This window comes from Bubalus bubalis, chromosome 23 (genome assembly GCF_019923935.1).
Source record: "Bubalus bubalis isolate 160015118507 breed Murrah chromosome 23, NDDB_SH_1, whole genome shotgun sequence".
Classification (NCBI taxonomy): domain Eukaryota; kingdom Metazoa; phylum Chordata; class Mammalia; order Artiodactyla; family Bovidae; genus Bubalus; species Bubalus bubalis.
Genome location: NC_059179.1, coordinates 13,105,371 through 13,124,422, shown reverse-complemented (window position 1 = coordinate 13,124,422; position 19,052 = coordinate 13,105,371). Strand labels below are relative to the sequence as shown.

Below are 19,052 nucleotides of genomic sequence, written 5' to 3'. Positions count from 1 at the left end.
CCAATGCATTTACTATTTCTACAGTTTCTCACCCACCCAACTGCCCCGATTCTAACATAGGTTCTCACTGCTTCTCTTCTGGGAACTATTTTAATAGCTTTCAAACTGGGACTAACCATGACGCCTCCAATACAAATTGACGTAATAGAGCACAGCTTTCGTCTCATCATTCCCCCAAACTACTGTTGACAGTTATCCACAGCGTACTAACCAGACTCCTTAGCCCAGTGTTCAAGATGCTCAACACGGTCCTACGTCTGCCATGCAGCCTGCTGTCCCACTCTCCTGCCTCAAGGCTCCTTACCCACCAGCTTGACCACGTTCCTCTCCATTCTTGGGTATGCCCATATAGGCTTTCCTTCAAGTCTTAGTATAGGCTGAGCCCTACATCTCTGCCAGTTGAAACTCTACCAATTCTTTAAAGCCTTGCTCAAGACTCCTTAATTAAAATTTCCCCATTTTTTCCCAGCTAGAAACAGTGTGTTCCTTCTCTAAAATCACAAAGCATTTACTTTGTGCCTCTGTAACAGTTCCTCCATGTAATAAGTCTGTGGTTACCTATCTTATGGGCTTCCCAGGTGGCACTAGTGGTAAAGAACCTGCCTGCCAACACAGGAGATGTAAGAGACGCAGCTTCAGTCCTGGGTTGGGAAGACCCACTGGAGGAGGGCATGGTAACCCACCTCAGTATTTTTGCCTGGAGAATCTCATGGACAGAGGAGCCTGGAGGGCGACAGTCCATATGGTCACAAATAGCCAGACACGAATGAAGCGACTTAGCATGCGTGTGTCTTACGCTCCCTACATGCTTCCTAAGCCCCTCAAAGGAAGGGTGCGTATGTCTGATTAACTCATGTACATCCTTATACTGCCTTATACATAGTAAGATGAATGAAAGGCTGAAATATTCAAGTTAACTTTGTATCTAGCATATAGCACAGAAAATAATGAAAACGTAGCTAAGATCATCAAAGCTAATTATACCAAATTCTTAGGAAGGCCTAGAAATTAACCACTTTTGCAGTTGCTCTTATTAGATCAAGGATACATGAATAATTTCAACTAAAACTGTAGGAAGATTATACATTCTTTTTTCTTTTTTAAATTATGACAGTATGATTACACATTTACAAGATACTTAGAAAACACATAATGAAGTTACAGATAGTTCCACTATATGTTACATTTTTTAAGTAGATAAACTAAGATTTGGAACTGGAGTTTCATTATCAAACTCTCCAAAACAGAATGAATATGCAAAAAAGCAGTAGGATACAGTAGATTTGAAAAGCACTATGAACCAATTCAACATAATTAAGATTTATACAATTTTGACACAAGAGGAGGATACAAATTCTGTTCAAGTTCCCATAGACTATAAACTAGGAGACTCTAGAACATATCCAGGAACTATGTATCTTTTATCAGTTCCTTAAACTATACAGTTAGAGAAGACACTGCTGCTGCTGCTGCTGCTAAGTAGCTTCAGTCGTGTCCGACTCTGTGCGACCCCACAGACGGAAGCCCACCAGGCTCCCCCGTCCCTGGGATTCTCCAGGCAAGAACACTGGAGGGTTGCCATTTCCTTCTCCAATGCATGAAACTAGGGATCATTTAATTCCCCTCCTCCCAGGCCAATCACCAGTTCTGGAGTTGAGAAAACTGAAGCTTTAAGAAATTAAGTTGTTCACTTGGTCATATAAATCAGAAGTCAAAATATAACTTTCCATTTATTAAGGGCCTAGTGTACACAAGGTAATTTACATACATTATCCCAGTCTTACAACAGTCCTTCAAGGTAGGCGGTATTATCCCCATTCAGAAATGAGAACATTCAAAAGGGTTATGCAACTTGCTACAGAGAGCCCTGCCTGTCAGGGACACAGCTGAGCTTCGGCCTCAACTCTGTCTGGCTGAGAAGTCTAGGCTTTTCCACTTTTTTTCAATTGGAGGATAATTGTTTTACAATACTGTGTTAGTTTCTTTCGTACATCAACATGGACAGATGAGGCATACATATGTCCCCTCCCTCTTGAACGTCCCTCACTGTGGCAAAGGCCAGACCTTTACCAGGTGTCCTGAAACAGCCTTCTACTGTTTCTTCAGTGAATAATTACGCCAACGAAGTAAGTGCATACACTTACAAGTTGTAAGCCATCTTACTAGAAATTTTGGAGGCATGAAAATTGAGCAACAGCCTCATTACCATAAAAGTTCTAAGGTTAATTACTGCCAACATCCTGACTTTCTTGTCAAAAACATCTTTAATCTGGAAAAGATACACGTTTTCCTGCTTTCTCAATTCTTAAATAAACTTTTTAACTTAAAATGCATTTGTCCAACCACATTCAACAAGTATGTGTTGATCCCCCTGGATGTCCAAGGCACAGGGGAGGGTACAAAGTTGAATATGACATCATTTCACTCTGAGAGTTCACCAGTAAGAGGCAGAGAATCCACTAACCACGGGAACCACTCACCCCCAGCTTTGGGAGCTCTGGCTGATTCGAGGACTTCCAAACAAGAAGTCAAGACGCTTGATTCTAACCCCAGTCCTGCTCCCCCGGCAAATCATCCCACTATGCCTTAGTTTCCTCAGTAAAGGAACTGATAAAAAGGAATGAATTATGCCAACCAACTTTAAGGTCCCTTTTAGCTTTAAAATTCTATTATGTCTGAGCTCACTCTTGAGATTACACTACTACGGAAACGGAACTGCTGGAAGCCCACTCTTCTCTGGCATTGAATTAGGAAGAACTGGGTACTGAGAAGATTCCTACAATGTAAAGCTATGCCTCCAAAGTTTGTTATTTATAATCAAAAAGTTTGCTCAAGTTTTTCCTGAAGGGAGGTAGTATGAAGCACGACATTCGAATCCTTCTTCCATTATATCACTGACATATTATAGTTTTAATTCTTTACAATCCATGTAAAGTATTCAAATTAAAATATACTTTAAAATAACTCCTTCTATCTACTCTCCTATGGAGTTAAGCTATGGGCACTGACAACAACAGAACTGAGGCCCCTGCAGAGACGGAAATCTTGTATTCAGTTAAATTAATATACCGTATTAAGTGCTACCTACTAGGGACCATCCCAAACTATGCTAAATTTGAGGTTGGTGTGCAGGCAGTGGGGAGGGAGGAATATAGAAATATCAGTATTTCAAATATCACTGGAAACAAATAATACTGTGGGAACTGACTTTGCCAATTTCCCTTCAATATCCTCTACTTCTCAACTAGCACAGGTAATATTTTTAATCATCCATTAACCTCTACAGTTACACTTTCTCTTGACAAGGCTCCACATGCCTTATCGTTCTTCATACTCGGCATCTTAGGATATACAGCTCAGATCCACCTTGTGCTGTAATTTAACACCACAGAGAAAATGAATCAACCAAAAGAAAATTGGAAGAAAAAAGTTAGAACTGTCCCATCTTAGTGCCTGGCCCACAAAAAGGTTACAGTTAAGTTCAACAGTCAAAGACAGACTCACCAAGAAATCAGGGAAAAGGAATTTATTCATTCACTAGTCAACAAATCCTGAGTGCCTACTATACCAGGCACTGTTCCAGGTTCTAGAGTTACAGCAGTAACAAACCATGCGAAAACTCCTGCCATAGTATAGTTTACGTTCTAGTGCAGAGGGACAGGACTTAAAGAACACCCAAAGAAAATCCTTTCAGATAGTGATTAAGTTCTATGAAGAAAAAATAGGCCTGGGGGTGGTCCCTGGGGTGAGGGGTGAGAGGCCACTTAAGTTAATCAAGAGGGCCTTGCTGAGTAAATGCCATTTGAGTTAAGTTCTAAATGATGAGAAAACTTCACTCAATCTTAAAAGCGTAGGGTATGGTAGGAATGAGTCGTTAGTCTTTAAGGGTGGTCACAGTGGTCAAAAGTTCTGAATTAATGGTAAACTAGGTTCCTTGTAGGATTTGGCTTAAAATAAATAAATAAATAAAAAGCCCTAAACCTAAGCCTTTAAGTAGAACCCATCTATTTAGGAACTACTTATTTTTAAGATCCACTAACTTTTAAACTTTCTGCTAATTACCCTGGCGGTACTTAAGGAAAGGCAATTACTAGAAGGATGCCTTCTAGTGAGTCCAAAACCTCACTTGACAGCATGCAGATTCTAATGAGAGGACCCACACCTGCAGCGAACCAGTGCTCTCCACCGACTCATCAACTCAGCCAGGTGGAATCTCGAAACTCTTCTAAGAACGGGAATCAAGCCTCGGGAAATCTGGGCAAACTGACACCCCTCCCCGCTAAAGTTCCCCCAAACTGCGGGAGGAGGGGGAAAAAATAAACCCCACCCTTTTACACTCTCTTCCCCCCGGCCCTCCAGGCGTCACCGCCGCGGAAGGGCCGCGGTCCCTGGGGCAGAGGCACACGGCGAGTACGCGCGGGGTGTACCGCGCATGAATCATCGGCGCCGGGTCCGCGGGGCGATGATTCATTCACCGTCCCGGAGCCCACGGCCACACGTTTCGGGCGTACGGGTACGGCCGCACACGCAGCTTCCTTAATATTAAACAAATGTTTCAAAGTACAAACGACCGGAGCCAGAAATGTGTCGACCCAGGCCAGACGGCGAGGAGGAAACAGCACGTTTCGGCCGCTGCCCGAGTGTTCCCGGGGTCGGGAGGGGAGCGCCGAGCACGTCCGTCCACCCGGCCGCCGACCCCCTTCCAGTCCCCGTTGCCCGCTGGCGCGCGGGCAGCACCCGCAGGGGGCGCGGCGGGCGCACAGGTGGGTCCCCGCCCGCCCGGCCTCCCGCCCGGCCTCCCGCCCCTCCCCGCCACTCGCGGAAGGCCGACGCGCCCTCGCCGACGCGCCGCCCGCTCGCCCCTTTCCTCTCCGTGACATCTTATATAATAACCCGAGCTAATCAAAACGGAAGCGACGCGCGCTGCCGGGGCCCGGTTCTCGGCTGCCACTGGATGCTCGCGCCCCGAGCCCCCGGCCCCCGAACTAGGCGCCAGAGCGCGCGGCTCCGGGGGAAGGGCCAGAGCGCCGCCTCGGCTCGTCCCTCCTCGGAGAAGGCGCTGCCGCTGCCGGTCCCCGTCAGGAAGCCGCGAGCGTCACAAACTGCGTCAGCTTCTTCAAACACGTTTCACGGGCTCCCTCCAGCCGCGGAGCCGGCCGCTGGGGCAGCCGGGCCGCGGCCCGAGCTGGCTGGAGCCCCTCTGGGGAGGAGAAAGTTCCTCGGGGCCCTCCCCTCGCCCGCGCTGCGCCCGGCCCCGCCGCGCCTCCAGCCCCTTTCCGCGCGACGCCCGCCCCGCCGCGCAGCCCGCCGGCCCGCCCCGATGGCAGGTTGGGCAACTTGTGACCCCCGGGCGCCCGGCGGCCGCCTCCCGCCCGTCCCGGTCCCCAGCCGCTCGGGGGCCTCCCCCCAGCCCGGCGGAATACAGCGACGCCAGAAACTTCCCCGGGCCGCGCCGGGCGGGGTAGCCGCCCGGGTCCCGGCGCATCGCCCTTACCTTGCTCTCGGGAGGCCACGAGCCGGGCGGGCCGCGCGGGGCGCGTGGTGCGCGAGCGCGCGCGCGTGGGGAGGTAGATGAGGGCGCCCGCGCCGGCGGGGGCGGGGCGGGGCCGCAGGGTGCGGGCGGGGCGGCGGGGGGGCGGCCAGGCGGGCGGGCGCGAGGAGAGCGGAGCCGGCGGCGGCGGCGACGGCGGGCGCGGGGCGAGCGCGCCGAGGGGGCGGAGGAGTTGCCGTGGGTTTGTTTACGCATTGCTGCCCGGCTCGGGGCACAGCCCGCACTCCCTGATTGGACACAAACTGGGGCACAGCCTCTCGCCGCCGCCCGCCAGGCCTCCTCGAGCAGCCGCCGCGCAGCTCCCGGAGCGCCCGGCCCGGCCCGGCCCGCGGCGGCGTCCGGGCCTGGAGGGGACGAGCCGCGGCCGCGGCCGGGCATGGGGCCCACACGTGGGGCCGGGGCTCACAGGCGCCCACCTGTAGGGGCCCGACCTTGGCAAGGAGAAATTCGAAACTTCTGAGGCTGGAGTCATCGTATCATCCAGCCATAGAAGCGTAGAAGGGGCATTCCTCCCCCCTCCACCGCCCCCACCCTCATACACAGATGGAAGACGGAGGACGCTTGCCCTTGATGGAGAGAAGAGCAGCTCAAAGGTTGATATGCCCCTTTGGCGATGGTCAAGCTGAGACTTCCTGTCTGAGCTGTCCCTGGGAGATCGCAGTTCCTTCGCCTGTCTTCAGTTTCTCTGTTGTAAATCTGTCCTCCAGGCAGCATTCAAGTAGCCATCCCAGAAGTGACCTTGCCAGAAGACGCTCAAGATCCTCAGATGGCTCTTGGAGCCTCAAGTCCCATTTCCTTAGTCTCCGAGGCCTCTGCAGCTGGGCCTCCACCTTGCAGCCTCTTTTCCAGTGCTGAACCCTCACCCCCCAAACCCTTGTTACAAACCCTCAGATGCCCCTGCCCTTTCACAATTGATTTTGATCCTGCTCTATGTTCTGCTAGAAAACCCATAGCCCTCTCGACCTGTCCAGCTAGCATCCTCTCAGCTCGTCCACCGTCTATCCCTGTGCAGCCTCCTGACCCCTCTGCAGCCTCCTGACCCCTGTGCAGAATCCTCCTGTGTGGCTGCCATCAGCCTGACTTGAGGGTCAGTCATGTGCCCAGTCTGTGCCCTCACTAGGCTGTGGATTCTGAAGAACAGGAACCTGGTTTTATTAATAGAAGCACTCTGGGAATGGGAGAGATTGATGCCTGGAGAAAAAAATTAAGCATCTGCAACTCTGCGGGACAACAAAAACTCAAAAGAGTCTGCCAGGAGGGTCTCTTGATAGACCATCCACAAATCTTAACTTGCACAAAGCAAACACTTCCAAAAATCCAGAATGTCCTCCCAATTTGTCTCTGTGTCTCCACCTCACCACACCTGGCTAGGTGACCTCTGTACTCATCAGGGCACATAATAACCCTTGGAGGAATAAAACTGAGGTGTTCCTTAAGCTGAGGCTCAAGGTGATCAAAGTGAGTACAGTAAATTATGGAGGAATAGATGTGAATGGCCACAAACCCAGTCATTTTACAGATAATTCCCTCAACTCTGGCAGCCACTGTGGATTTGTCCTTCTCCAATCAAACACTGGAGAAGTGGCCCCTGACGCTTCCTAACTCTTGGAATGGCTGGATTTCTTTCTCTCACTCGATGTGCTGTTTTCCCTGAGAAAGCTGTCTTTGAGCTCCAAGGGCCAATCCAAGTGAAAGTAAAGTCTTTGCCAGGTATTGCCAGGTACTTCAGTGATGTTGGCCTCTTTTCAACCCTATGGGCTGTAGCCCACCAGGCTCCTCTGTCCATGGGATTTTCCAGGCAAGAATCCCAAAGTGGGTTGCCATTTCCTCCCCCAGGGGAATGTTCCCGACCAAGGATCAAACCTGTGTCTCTTACAGTCTCCTGCATTGGCAGGCAGGTTCTTTACCACTAACCCCACCTGGGAACCCCAGGTACTTCAATAGTAATCTTTTAAAGCAGTGCATTAGTTACAAAGGGGCTTCCCAGGTGGCGCTAGTGGTGAAGAACCCATCTGCCAGTGCAGGAGAAGTACAGGACATGGGTTTGATCCCTGGGTGGAGAAGATCCCCTGGAGGAGGGCATGATGACCAACTCCAGTATTCTTGCCTGGAGAAACCCATGGACAGAGGAGCCCGGTGAGTTATAGGCCATAGGGTTGCAAACAGTTGGACACAACTGAGTGACTTTGCTAGTAAGCATGCATGCACATTAATTGCAAAGCTATTGAAAGAACTAGAATTACAAGCAGGAGAAGGTGAGGCAACCCCGATATCAGCAATTGCTGAGTGCATCTCCTCCCCTGGGGCTGGAGAGACTAAGGGAGGAAGCTGCCAAGACCATGAAAGGCTTGTCCAGTGGGAGCTGGAGCCAGGAAGGAAGTATAACTACTGCTGGAGATGATTCCCAAGCAGACAGAGGGGAAGAAATCCCCTGAAGGTGGGGGACAGGATCAGAACCCCTCCAATAACAGATCATAACAGTGAAGAGTGAATGGCTCTGAGAGTGCTCTGGACTTGGGTGCCTCAGTTGGTTACCTCTAGGACTCTTCCTGTGGGCACTGGGTTCTGACCCAGGCAGCACAGACTTTTTCTTTCCAAGCCCCAGAATTCATTCTTTCTTTTTCTCTTTGCCCTTTGGCTTCCATGTCTCCTTCTGTCCTCTTCTCTACCATGACTCCCGTATGCTTCCTTGGTTTCGCTTACTTCTCTATCTCTGGCTCCTAATTTTCTCCTTGTGTCCCCATAAACCTCCTCCTGACCTCTCTATTTCCCACTGAGCCTCTTCTCACCTCTGCTTGCCCTACTCCTTCCTGGGCGGAGGGCAACCTTCTGCTTGAAGGAGATGAGCAGGTTCCTCTGTAGGTAATGCAATTGAAAACTATCATATTGTTGCTTCTCTAGACACTATACTAGTTACTTCACCTATGTTATCTCATTTAATCCTTACCTCACACCTACCTGCTGGGCACCACTTAATAGAACTTTGGTGGTTTCATAATTGCCCATCTGAGGAAAGGGTTTTGTGGTGCAAGTCACCAGTGAAACTGCTAATGGTCCTCTTAATCTTCCTCATCTTCGTGTCTCCCTCCACCCTTTTTTCTCCTTATCCTACATCTTTCCCTTTCAATAACACAGATATTTTCCCTAGATCTCAATCCTCAAGTTTCATACATCTCCACTCTAAATCTCCAAAGATGGAAAATGGGTATTTGAAGAAGATTGCATTTCAGCTGGCTTTTGAAAGCTGGACAGGATTTCAATAGATGAAGATCAAGGAAGGACATTCTTGGTGGAACAGTGAACAATATGGTCCAACTTGACTTAAACACAAGAGATGGCCATGAAATAAGGTCAGATTTCAGAAACTTGTCTTTAGAACTCAGTACTCTAAGACCACTCAGATATATCGTATAATTCATGTAAGTAGAATCATAACATTCTAAAGCCAGAAAGCAATCTAGACATTGTCTGACCCAACGTCTATTTTTAAGCAAACTGAGCCTTCAAAGACTTAGGTAACTGAAGTAGTTAAACATGGGCATTAGAGTCGACTGCTGCTGCTAAGTCGCTTCAGTCGTATCCGACTCTGTGCGACCCCATAAACGGCAGCCCACCAGGCTCCCCCGTCCCTGGGATTCTCCAGGCAAGAACACTGGAGTGGGTTGCCATTTCCTTCTCTAATGCATGGAAGTGAAAAGTGAAAGTGAAGTCGCTCAGTCGTCTCCGACTCTTAGCGACCCCATGGACTGCAGCCCACCAGGCTCCTCCGTTCATGGGATTTTTCAGGCAAGAGTACTGGAGTGGGGTGCCATCGCGACTACCTGTATTCAAATCCCTGCTTTGACAAATGTTAGGTAATATGATCTTGAACTTATCTGTGTTCCTCCTGTTATAAAATAGGAAACTTGACAGAACCTACCTCAGTGGGTTGTTGTAAGAATTAAATGTTTTTACAAGTAAAACAAAGTACAGTATCTGTCACATAGTCTGTCCTAAGTAAACATAGGTGAGTATTATGTTTTCCTATAGTTACTCACTAGCAAATACCAGAGCCAGAACGGATCCGCCAAATCTTTTAAGCCGCGGTTGAGTATCCTCTCCATTGCTGGATGTTATGTCTCGGGGTGCTTGCTGAATGCCATCTGGGGGCTGTGGTGTTGCCCTAGTCTGCTGTCTGTAGACGTTCTCAGTTGTCTTTCTAGCTCACATTCCTCTGCATTTCTACCAGGCTCAGCAATCTCACTGTGGAGTCAGTCCAAGTTCCCGGAGAGGAGAGGGACATGAAAATTAGCAAGGGACATGTATTTCATAGTCAACAATACAGTTGACAAGTTTTTATATCATCAGATTTTACTAATTTAAAGTTCAAAGGGCCAAAGAATCATTGAATTAAAGGAGTTGGAGTGACCTGTCATTCTTCAGCCTATAGAGTGTCAAACCTACCAGTTTAAATTCTGGTAGTTCCTTAGGAGAACTCACTGGGATCAAGAAAAAGCCTTCCTTGACTTTGAGTGTCCAATCCTTCAACAAAATTGTGATGGTAGAGAATCTCTTTTGTCCCTCCACCTCTGCCTTCTGAGTCCCTGGTCCCACTTTTCAAAACTCCCCAGCTCTATGAACTGCATGCTGTCCACTCTCTGGACTGTAAGCATCTTGAAGTGATGAGCCACAGTTTACTCACCTTTTCATCTCTGGAATGTAGCTCGAGACAACAGGTGTCCACGCATTGTTGAACTGACTGATGCGAGCAATGCCACACGCACCGAGAGGATCCCTTCCGCCACCTCCTCCAAAACTTTGTCTCCTCAGTTGGTTGGTCCTTAGCTGATTGTCAGCCTGCTACACTAATTCACCAGAGAAAGCATGCCAACAGCTAAATGTGAAATAAATGTTCATTTTATAATACAAACTGCATTCAAAGGTTTTTAATAGTAGAAACCCAGGCAGTATTTATGAGAGTCAGAACGATATCCGGGGGGCAGCTGGACTTCCCTAACACCTTCATATCACACCATACAAACCGAAGCTTATCTCTCCTATAAGTAAAGGCTACTTGACTTTGATTGTTACTCATTTTAGTTTAGATTTATTAGGTTAATTTGGAGATAGCCTCCATTAAATATTAATTATCCCACCTAAGTAATTTCTTAAAAGGCACAGCTTTCTTTAATCTTAAAAATGTCCATCATAGTCTCATTTTCCTCTTTTATATCAAAGCCAGGCTGGTGACCCAATACCTTGTGCACTCACTGACTCTTTAAGCCCTCATATCTTTCTCCACTTCCTATACTTCATTTGCATGCTTCCTCTGGGAAGCTGGAAGGAATCCAAAGGGTTAATTCTAGATCAACTCCTCATTTTGTAGGAGAGGAAACTGAGGCACAGAGATGTCAGTGACAGAATCTTGAATTCCCAGTCATCATTCCGTGCTCTGTCTAAAAGTAAACCATGCATCACCAACTGCCTTCCTGACTTCTACTTGTCAAACCATCCTTTGAGCCCCTTAGGATTAAAATGGGTGTTTTTTGACTCTTCTTTTTCTTCAGGCCTCCCCTTCCACATCAGGATATCTCTGACTTGTCTTTGTAGTCTGTGCTGTCCCATGACTCAGGGTTTTTTCTTTTTACAACTGTATTACTACAATAGGTTGTTAAATGGTTTCATTGTCTCTCTCCAATTTCCTCCTCTTTTACACAGTCAACCTAGTAGAACCATCTTATTATAACTCAAGTTTTTTTTTTAATTAATTTAATTTGAGGATAATTGCTTTACAATATGGGGCTTCCCAGGTGGCGCTAGTGGTGGAGAACCCACCTGCCAATGCAGGAGATGTAAGAGAGGCAGGTTCGATCCCTGGGTTGGGAAGATCCCCTGGAGAAGGGCACAGCAACTCACTCCAGTATTCTTGCCAGGAGAATCACGTGGAGAGAGGAGCCTGGTGGGCTGTATAGTCCGTGGGGTCACACAGAATCAGACACGACTGAAGTGATTTAGCATGCACGCACTTTACTGTATTGTGATGGTTTGGGCCATACATCAACATGAATCGGCCACAGGTGTACATATGCCCCCGCATCCTGAACCTCCCTCCCACTTTCCTCCCCACCCTATCCCTCTGGGTTGTCCCAGAGAACCAACTTTGGGTGCCCTGCTTCATGCATCAAACTTGCACTGGTCATCTATTTCACATGGGGTAATGTACACATTCAGAGAAGGCAATGGCACCCCCACTCCAGTACTCTTGCCTGGAAAATCCCGTGGACGGAGGAGCCTGGTGGGCTGCAGTCCATAGGGTCACTAAGAGTCGGACATGACTGAGCACCTTCACTTTCACTTTTCACTTTCATGCATTGGAGAAGGAAATGGCAACCCACTCCAGTGTTCTTGCCTGGAGGATCCCAGGGACGGGGGAGCCTGGTGGGCTGCCGTCTATGGGGTCGCACAGAGTCGGACACAGCTGAAGCGACTTAGCAGCAGCAGCAGCAGCAATGTACACATTTCAGTGCTGTTCTGTCAAATCATCCCACCCTCGCCTTCTCCCACTGAATCCAAAAGTCTCCTCTTTACATCTGTGTCTCCTTTGCTACCTGCATGTACGATCATCAGTACTGTCTTTCTGAATTCCATATATACGCGTTTTTTAATAGTTATAATAAAATGGTGACATTTTGCCATGTAAAGTAAAATTCAACATGCGTTTAGACTATCCATGAAATATAAGTTTATTATTGTCAAGCCTTTCCAGTTCTGAAACCTATACTAGTAACTAGCTGTGCAACCTTAGGCAACTTCTATGAACGGTCATGTCCTCAGTGTGTTAAGTGGTGATATTATCAATACATGTGCCTAACTCATAGGTTTGCTTGAGAATTAGGTGAAATAATAAATGCAGAACGATTAGTAACAATAGTTGTCATAGGTAATATTTGCTGAGTCCATAATGCCTATGGACCAGGCATTATCCTAAGCTCTTTAAATGAATTGTATCATATTGACCCTTTAACATAGATCCATTATTATTTCTAGATGAGAAAACTAAGGTCCAAAGGAGTTCAGAAACTTTCCAAAGAGTAACAAGCCAAGAAGTGACTGAACCAAGATTCAGAACCGGGCAGTCAAACCTGAACAGACCTGTATACCACAGACTGGTACATAGAAAGCACTTAGTAAATGGTAGTTATTTTATTGTTGTTTTTATTATGAGTATTATTACTTTAAAGAGAGGAGAAATCCTTTTTTTTGCCTTACTTCCCAATTTCTTTCAGAAGTTGAGCCTTAGCATCACAGTGGGAATCCAGTTTGCTGGGTACCACGTATTTCTGCTTCCCAAAGAGAAGATGGAAGGATGATCAGGGATTCTTGCGCTGCTGGGGCCCTGTAATCACCCTGGTCCTCCCCATCCCTGTAATATTCTTGATAAAATGGAACTCACACAGGCAATCTCTAGCCCAGGAAGAGTTCATAGAGACAGGTCAAAGATTTGTTCTCTGATGGTGCTAGAGTTCCTTTAGGGCTTTCTCATGGTTGGGACCAGAACATTCTCTCTGTCTAGCGCTGCTTGTTTTTCCACCTCAGAAGATAATTTAGGGAAGAGAATCTCCCCAGTGGCTTCCCAGCAAATAATTCTTTTGGTCTATATTATAGTATTTCATTTCCTCCCCTTAGGGTACCTTTTGCATCAAATGGTCTGATTTAAGTCTTCTTCCCTTTGATGATGCTACAAACAAAACAAACCCCCTCATTACTGGTTTTGATGTTCCTTCCCAGGTGCCCCTTGCTTTCTTCTTTGGCCCACTCAATTTCTGCATTGGGTTGAAACACCAGACCTTCCCTGCTCCCTTACTTTCCTCAAGTGTCACTGCCCCCTGAGCATCTGGCTGTTTATATTTGAACACCTGGTCTTTCTGATTCATAGCATTTGACCTTGGCCTTCCAATAATGGGATTTTCATAGATCCTGGAATCATACAATGTTAAAGCCAGAAGGACTTTTGTAGATAACAGAGGCCATGTGATTCCTTTTACAGGGAAGAATCAAGACCCAGGGAAGCCAAGTGTTGGATGTACAACTACACAGCCTATGATGGGGGAAGCTAGAACCAGACCCAAGACTTGCACTTCATTTATTTTTTGTGAGTTAGATTATGATGCCTGGAAATAATAATATAAGGAATTTACAAGTGTCTTCTCCCAAAATGTTTAGTTTTTCATACCAGTGGTTTTCCTAATACATTTCCAGGAGGCTCAAAGACTAGGAATTCCATGACTGAAAAAAAATGCAGCCATAAGAAGACATGAAGGACTTCCCTAGCGGTACAGTGGATAAGAATCCACCTGCCAACGCAGAGGACATGGGTTCCATCCCTTGTCTGGGAAGATTCCACATGCTGCAGAGCAACTAAAGCCCATGCACGGCAACCATTGGATCCTGCACTCTCTTTTAAGGGCCCACAAGCTATAAGTACTGAGACCGCACACCATGACTACTGAGTCCACGTGCTCCAACTACTTAAGCCTGTGCGCCTAGAGCCTGTGCCCCTCAACAAGAGAAGCCACTGCAGTGAAAAGCCTGTGCATCGCAGCAAAGAGTAGCTCCCATTCACGACAACTAGAGAAAGCCCTCATCCAGCAACAAAGACCCAGCATAGCCCAAAATAAATAAATATATAATTTTTAAGAATAACGAAGACATGAGTTACAGAGCTGGGAACCTGTCCCAAAATGATCATCTTTCTTTTCTAGTGTACTTTGTACAGTGTACACAGCAAATCCTCAACAATGATGATGATGAATGAGGACCAGGTCTCATGTTTCTCTGCTTTTAATTCTTTTTTTTTTTTTTTTACCATTTTGATCTCTATGTGTGTGTGTGCTGAATTGCTCAGTTGTGTCTGACCCTTTGCGACCCCCTGGTCTGTAGCCCACAAGGCTCCCCTGTCCATGGAACTGTCCAGGCAAGAATGTTGGAGTGGGTTGCCATTTTCTACTTCAGGGGATCTTCCAGACCCAGGAATTGAATGTGGGTCTCCTGCATTGCAGGCAGATTGCTTACAATCTAGGGAAAATAGCCCAGCTATTTCTGGGTTTCCAGACTTTTGGAAACCTGACTCATTCAGTTTAGAGTTCATATGATGAGTGGGTATTCAGTAGCTGCCTTTCAATAGTGATGATAACTTCAAAGGGTTAGAGATCTACCCCCAAGCACACATAGGTATTTTGAAACTTTTCTAAATTTGAGGAAGTGTGTTCTCAAAATAATACCAACTATTGCATAAAAGACAGAGAAGGCAATGGCACCCCACTCCAGTACTCTTGCCTGGAAAATCCCATGGGCAGAGGAGCCTGGTAGGCTGCAGTCCATGGGGTCGCCAAGAGTCGGATGCGACTGAGCGACTGTACTTTCACTTTTCACTTTCATGCATTGGAGAAGGAAATGACAACCCACTCCAGTGTTCTTGCCTGGAGAATCCCAGGGACAGGGGAGCCTGGTGGGCTGCCGTCTCTGGGGTCGCACAGAGTCAGACACGACTGAAGTGACTTAGCAGCAGCAGCAGCATTGCATAAAAGAAGCATTCTCTGGTCAGGTAGTTCGGAAAATACTGGATGAAACAGAATTAAACTGTTGGGTTGACTTGTTTTTACTGGATCTTTAAAGCACTCTGTGAATCCTAAATTCCTAAAGGAGGACAGTAAAATATGTAGAATTTCCCAGACATATTTGACTGTCAACTCATTTATTCCTCGAACATCTTTCTCATGGGGGGTGATGTAACATGGAACAAACCTTGGGAAATCTTAAATATCCTTTGGGTTTCAATTAACTCTAATACAGTGCTCCATTTGTTCTAAAACTGTTGCAGACATTCGGATACCCTTCCTGAGGGTTTGTTATCTTAGATATAATGACTTAGCCTGTGCTGCTGCTTTTCATATCATTTCAGGACCTAGACACTGTTATTTTTCAGCCTGAATTTCTCCAGGCAGAGAATCGCAGCTTATTTAACTCTAAATTCATATGTGAGCCGCTCAATTTTCAAGATCGTTTCAACTGTCCTGTTGTAATCTACAGTTTTCAAGGTGCAGGGTCAAAAAGTCAATGATAGCTATAGGAATGACAGCCAGCATTTTTGAGTATGTATGATAGGCCACTTATTGTGCTAACAGCTTTACATGTAACAGCCTACCTGTCACCAAAATTCTATGAGGCAGATTCTTTTTCCATCTTACGCTTGAGGAAACTGAAGTCAGCTCATGTAACTTAAGTTACTTTTCCCAAGAAGATCCCAGGTAAGGAGGCAATGCTGAGATTTGAACCTGATTGTGTTCAACTCTTAAGGATTACTCTGCACTGCCCTTCCCATGTTACTTTTTTTTTTTTTTTTGAAGGATAAATGCTTTATAGAATTTTGTTGTTTTCTGTCAAACCTCAGCATCAATCAGCCATAGGTATACATATATCCCCTCCCTTTTGAACCTCCCTCCCATCTCCCTCCCCATTCCACTCCTCTAGGTTGAGACAGAGCCCCTGTTTGAGTTTCCTGTGTTACTTCTATTTTTAAATATATATGCTGTCTTTTCAACCAGAATCCTTTAAGAGCAGATACCACATGGTCCAGACCTCAGTACAGTCTTCTGTCTGACAGCTCCTGGCATGCTATAGCCATTCCTCCTTTGGATATAAAGCTTATGCAACTGGCCTAAGCCATTCAGCTAGTGAGGTGGGCCTGAGATTTGGAACCTTCTTCCCCCACCCCCAACCCCCTCCCCCGCTGCCCCCACATTGCAGGCATTGCATCTCATGAATTTCTCACCAGACCATGCAGGGTGCATCAAGAGAGCTTTCCCCTTCCAGGGCACCCTTGCCAGGCTTTCCAGCATCCCATACAAGTTTTGTGCCCCACAGCCTCCAACGCATTCATTCTGCTTTTTCCCAGACACCGGTCCTACACTTGGTGAACTATTTAATAAATCTACCCTTAAGCCTAATACCATGCGAAGCAAGTTATTGTGTGCTGATTTTGTTGGTGGTGTTTGACCCTGGTTGAATTCCTTGGTTGGGAAGATGCCCTGGTGAAAGGATAGGCTACCCACTCCAGTATTGGTGGACTTCCCCTGTGGCTCAGCTGGTAAAGGATCCGCCTGCAATGAGGAAGACCTGGGTTCGATCCCTGGGTTGGGAAGCTCCCCTGGAGAAGGGAAAGGCTACCCACTCTACTATTCTGGCCTGGAGAAGTCCATGGACTACACGTGTAGTTCATGGTGTTGCAAAGAGTCGGACACGACTGAGCGACTTTCACGTTCTTTCTCAACCGTTTGGAATCCTTTCCGGACACTGAAATCTTTCAATGTAAAATGCAAACGCTGTGCTCCCCAGGGAGCGCTGGGCGTGGCTTGTGGTGAGCCTCCTCCAGGGCTCCCATCCCCCAGGACTCCCATCCCCCATCCCCATGGCTCCCATTCCCAATGGCTCTGTTCCGCGGGAGAGCCACCCCCCACACCCGCGCAACCCTACCCCCACCAGCAAGGATTCTGACGCCCCACCTGAGAGCAACCGAAATTCTCGCAGCCTGCCGGCGGTTGATGGCTGGACACTGCCTGGCAAAGGCTTTAGCCCCAGCGTTTCTCTCTGTGGCCTTGGCCTCTGCGGCAGTCAGACCCAGAAGCTGCCCCATCTCAGGCGGCTGGAGCCCATTTTCCTCACACGGGTTTCCTCCGAATTTCATCATGTCAGTTCCAAACAGCGCTGCTGAGAAGCCCCACAAGAAGGCCCGGCCGTCACCATATCCAGGCTCTCAAGTGGAGCGAAGCCAGGTTTCCAACGAGAAGGTGAGCTGGCTGGTTGAGTGGCCAGAGTACAAGCTTGGCAAGTACACTTCTGGTTCAGTCTTGGCGGGACCAAGGTGGGCAGACCCTCTTTGGGGTGAAACTTCTCTCCCAAATTTAACGAAAAGGATGGGCCTGTTGAGAGAAGGAGCCAGAACAGTTGGTATGAGGTTGAACATGGTAGACCTAGAAATCCTGCAGCTGGGACAGGCCTGGTTGGTTGAGGGCTTTGGGGGCGCTGGGGCCCCAATCATGCTGCAGATCCCATCTTAACCTGGTGGAAAAAGGACAGCAAGGGAAATAAAGTAACCCATCCTGTTTCTGGGCGAAACATCCTACAGTTTGTAGCTATCAAAAGGAAGGACTGTGGGGAATGGGCCATCCCAGGGGGAATGGTGGATCCAGGAGAGAAGACTAGCACTGTACTGAAGAGAGAATTTGGTGAGGAAGCCATGAACTCCTTACAGAAGTCCAGAGCAGACACACAGGAGCTGGAGAAACAATTGCACAAACTATTCAGCCAGGAACACTTTGTGGTCTACAGAGGCTACGTTGATGATCCCTGGAACACAGATAACGCATGGATGGAGACAGAGGCTGTGAACTATCATGATGAAACAAGGGAGGTCATGGATCTTCTGCCCCTGGAAGCTGGCGATGATGCCGAGAAAGTGAGATGGGTGGATATCAATGATAAACTCAAGCTTTATGCCAGCCACTCCCAATTTATTCAACTTGTGGCTGAGAAACGAGGTGCCCACTGGAGTGAACACTACCATGAGTAGTGGCGTGGAGTCTCCTGTAAGCCAGAAGCCTTCAGATGAATACAGGTAGATAAGAAGCAAACAGTCCAGAACTCACATTGAACAGAACAGGGAGGATCATTGATTTTGGTGATGATTTCCCAAACTGTTCACAGGCTGGAGGCTTTGTATCAGGTAATAATACTAGACTCATATGGAGAAGTGGAATCACAAGTGCTGGCTTTCCAATTGCAAGAAGAAGAATGTAGTCACCTGTTGTATATGTTACATACATGGCTTTAACCAAATTATACAACTAATGCTCTTTGAAGAATTACAGGTAAAAGAAAGATACATTTTTATCCACCATATCCTCTATTTTTCATCCTGCTTGCATTTGTCAATTCTTTCTTTTGATGTGTTAGACTGTGGTTTAACTTTAATGTATAATCTGAGTTTTAGAATACCATTTATTTTTCAAATTTAGCTTTATGTGATCTTATATTCATGGCTTTCAAGTACAGAAGTGCTCTGGTTATTCTTGTTTTTAGAACCTTCAGTTTTATGGGAAAATTCCATCCCTATTTTAGTCCATAAGGATCAAGTACTTATGAACCAGAAAAAATATGCAGTGACAAAATGAGTTTAATATCCAGCTTTCTCTCTGGTTATCACAGCTGTTTGTTCTGAACAGAGTGGACTAAGCTAAAGACATTTGTTTCATCTCCGAAGACCCTACAAATGCCATTTCCTGTCAGGAAGGAGTCTATCAGGAGATGTATGTAATCATAGCCTAATAAAAAATACAATTCACATCTACCTTTCTCCATTAAAAAAAAACCCAATATATAAATAGAGAAAGTGTCTATAGTTAGTTTGCAAACAGAGATACCCCTTGATAATCACCAGTGAAGGGATCCCAGTAGCAACAAATAG

General features: G+C 47.0%; 2 protein-coding genes and 1 pseudogene across 3 annotated transcripts in view; 2 read left to right on the top strand and 1 right to left on the bottom strand.

Annotated features, from left to right (window-relative positions):
- Window positions 1–4,540, top strand: part of LOC123465322 (basic proline-rich protein-like) — a 63,830-nt gene extending 59,290 nt beyond the window's left edge. The window contains exon 3 of the mRNA XM_045164225.1: window positions 4,360–4,540. Coding sequence (XP_045020160.1) covers window positions 4,360–4,540 — 181 coding nt within the window. The remainder of the gene's footprint in view (window positions 1–4,359) is intronic.
- PCGF5 (polycomb group ring finger 5) overlaps window positions 1–5,624 on the bottom strand; it is a 122,212-nt gene extending 116,588 nt beyond the window's left edge. The window contains exon 1 of one of the 2 annotated variants that reach the window (XM_025273984.3): window positions 5,495–5,624. The gene's annotated coding sequence lies outside the window, so the exon portion shown is untranslated. The remainder of the gene's footprint in view (window positions 1–5,494) is intronic. The other variant, XM_044935207.2, reaches the window with a different exon arrangement.
- An 11,506-nt stretch (window positions 5,625–17,130) lies between these two features.
- On the top strand, window positions 17,131–18,158 carry LOC123331471 (annotated as a pseudogene).
- The last annotated feature ends 894 nt before the right edge of the window (window positions 18,159–19,052 follow it).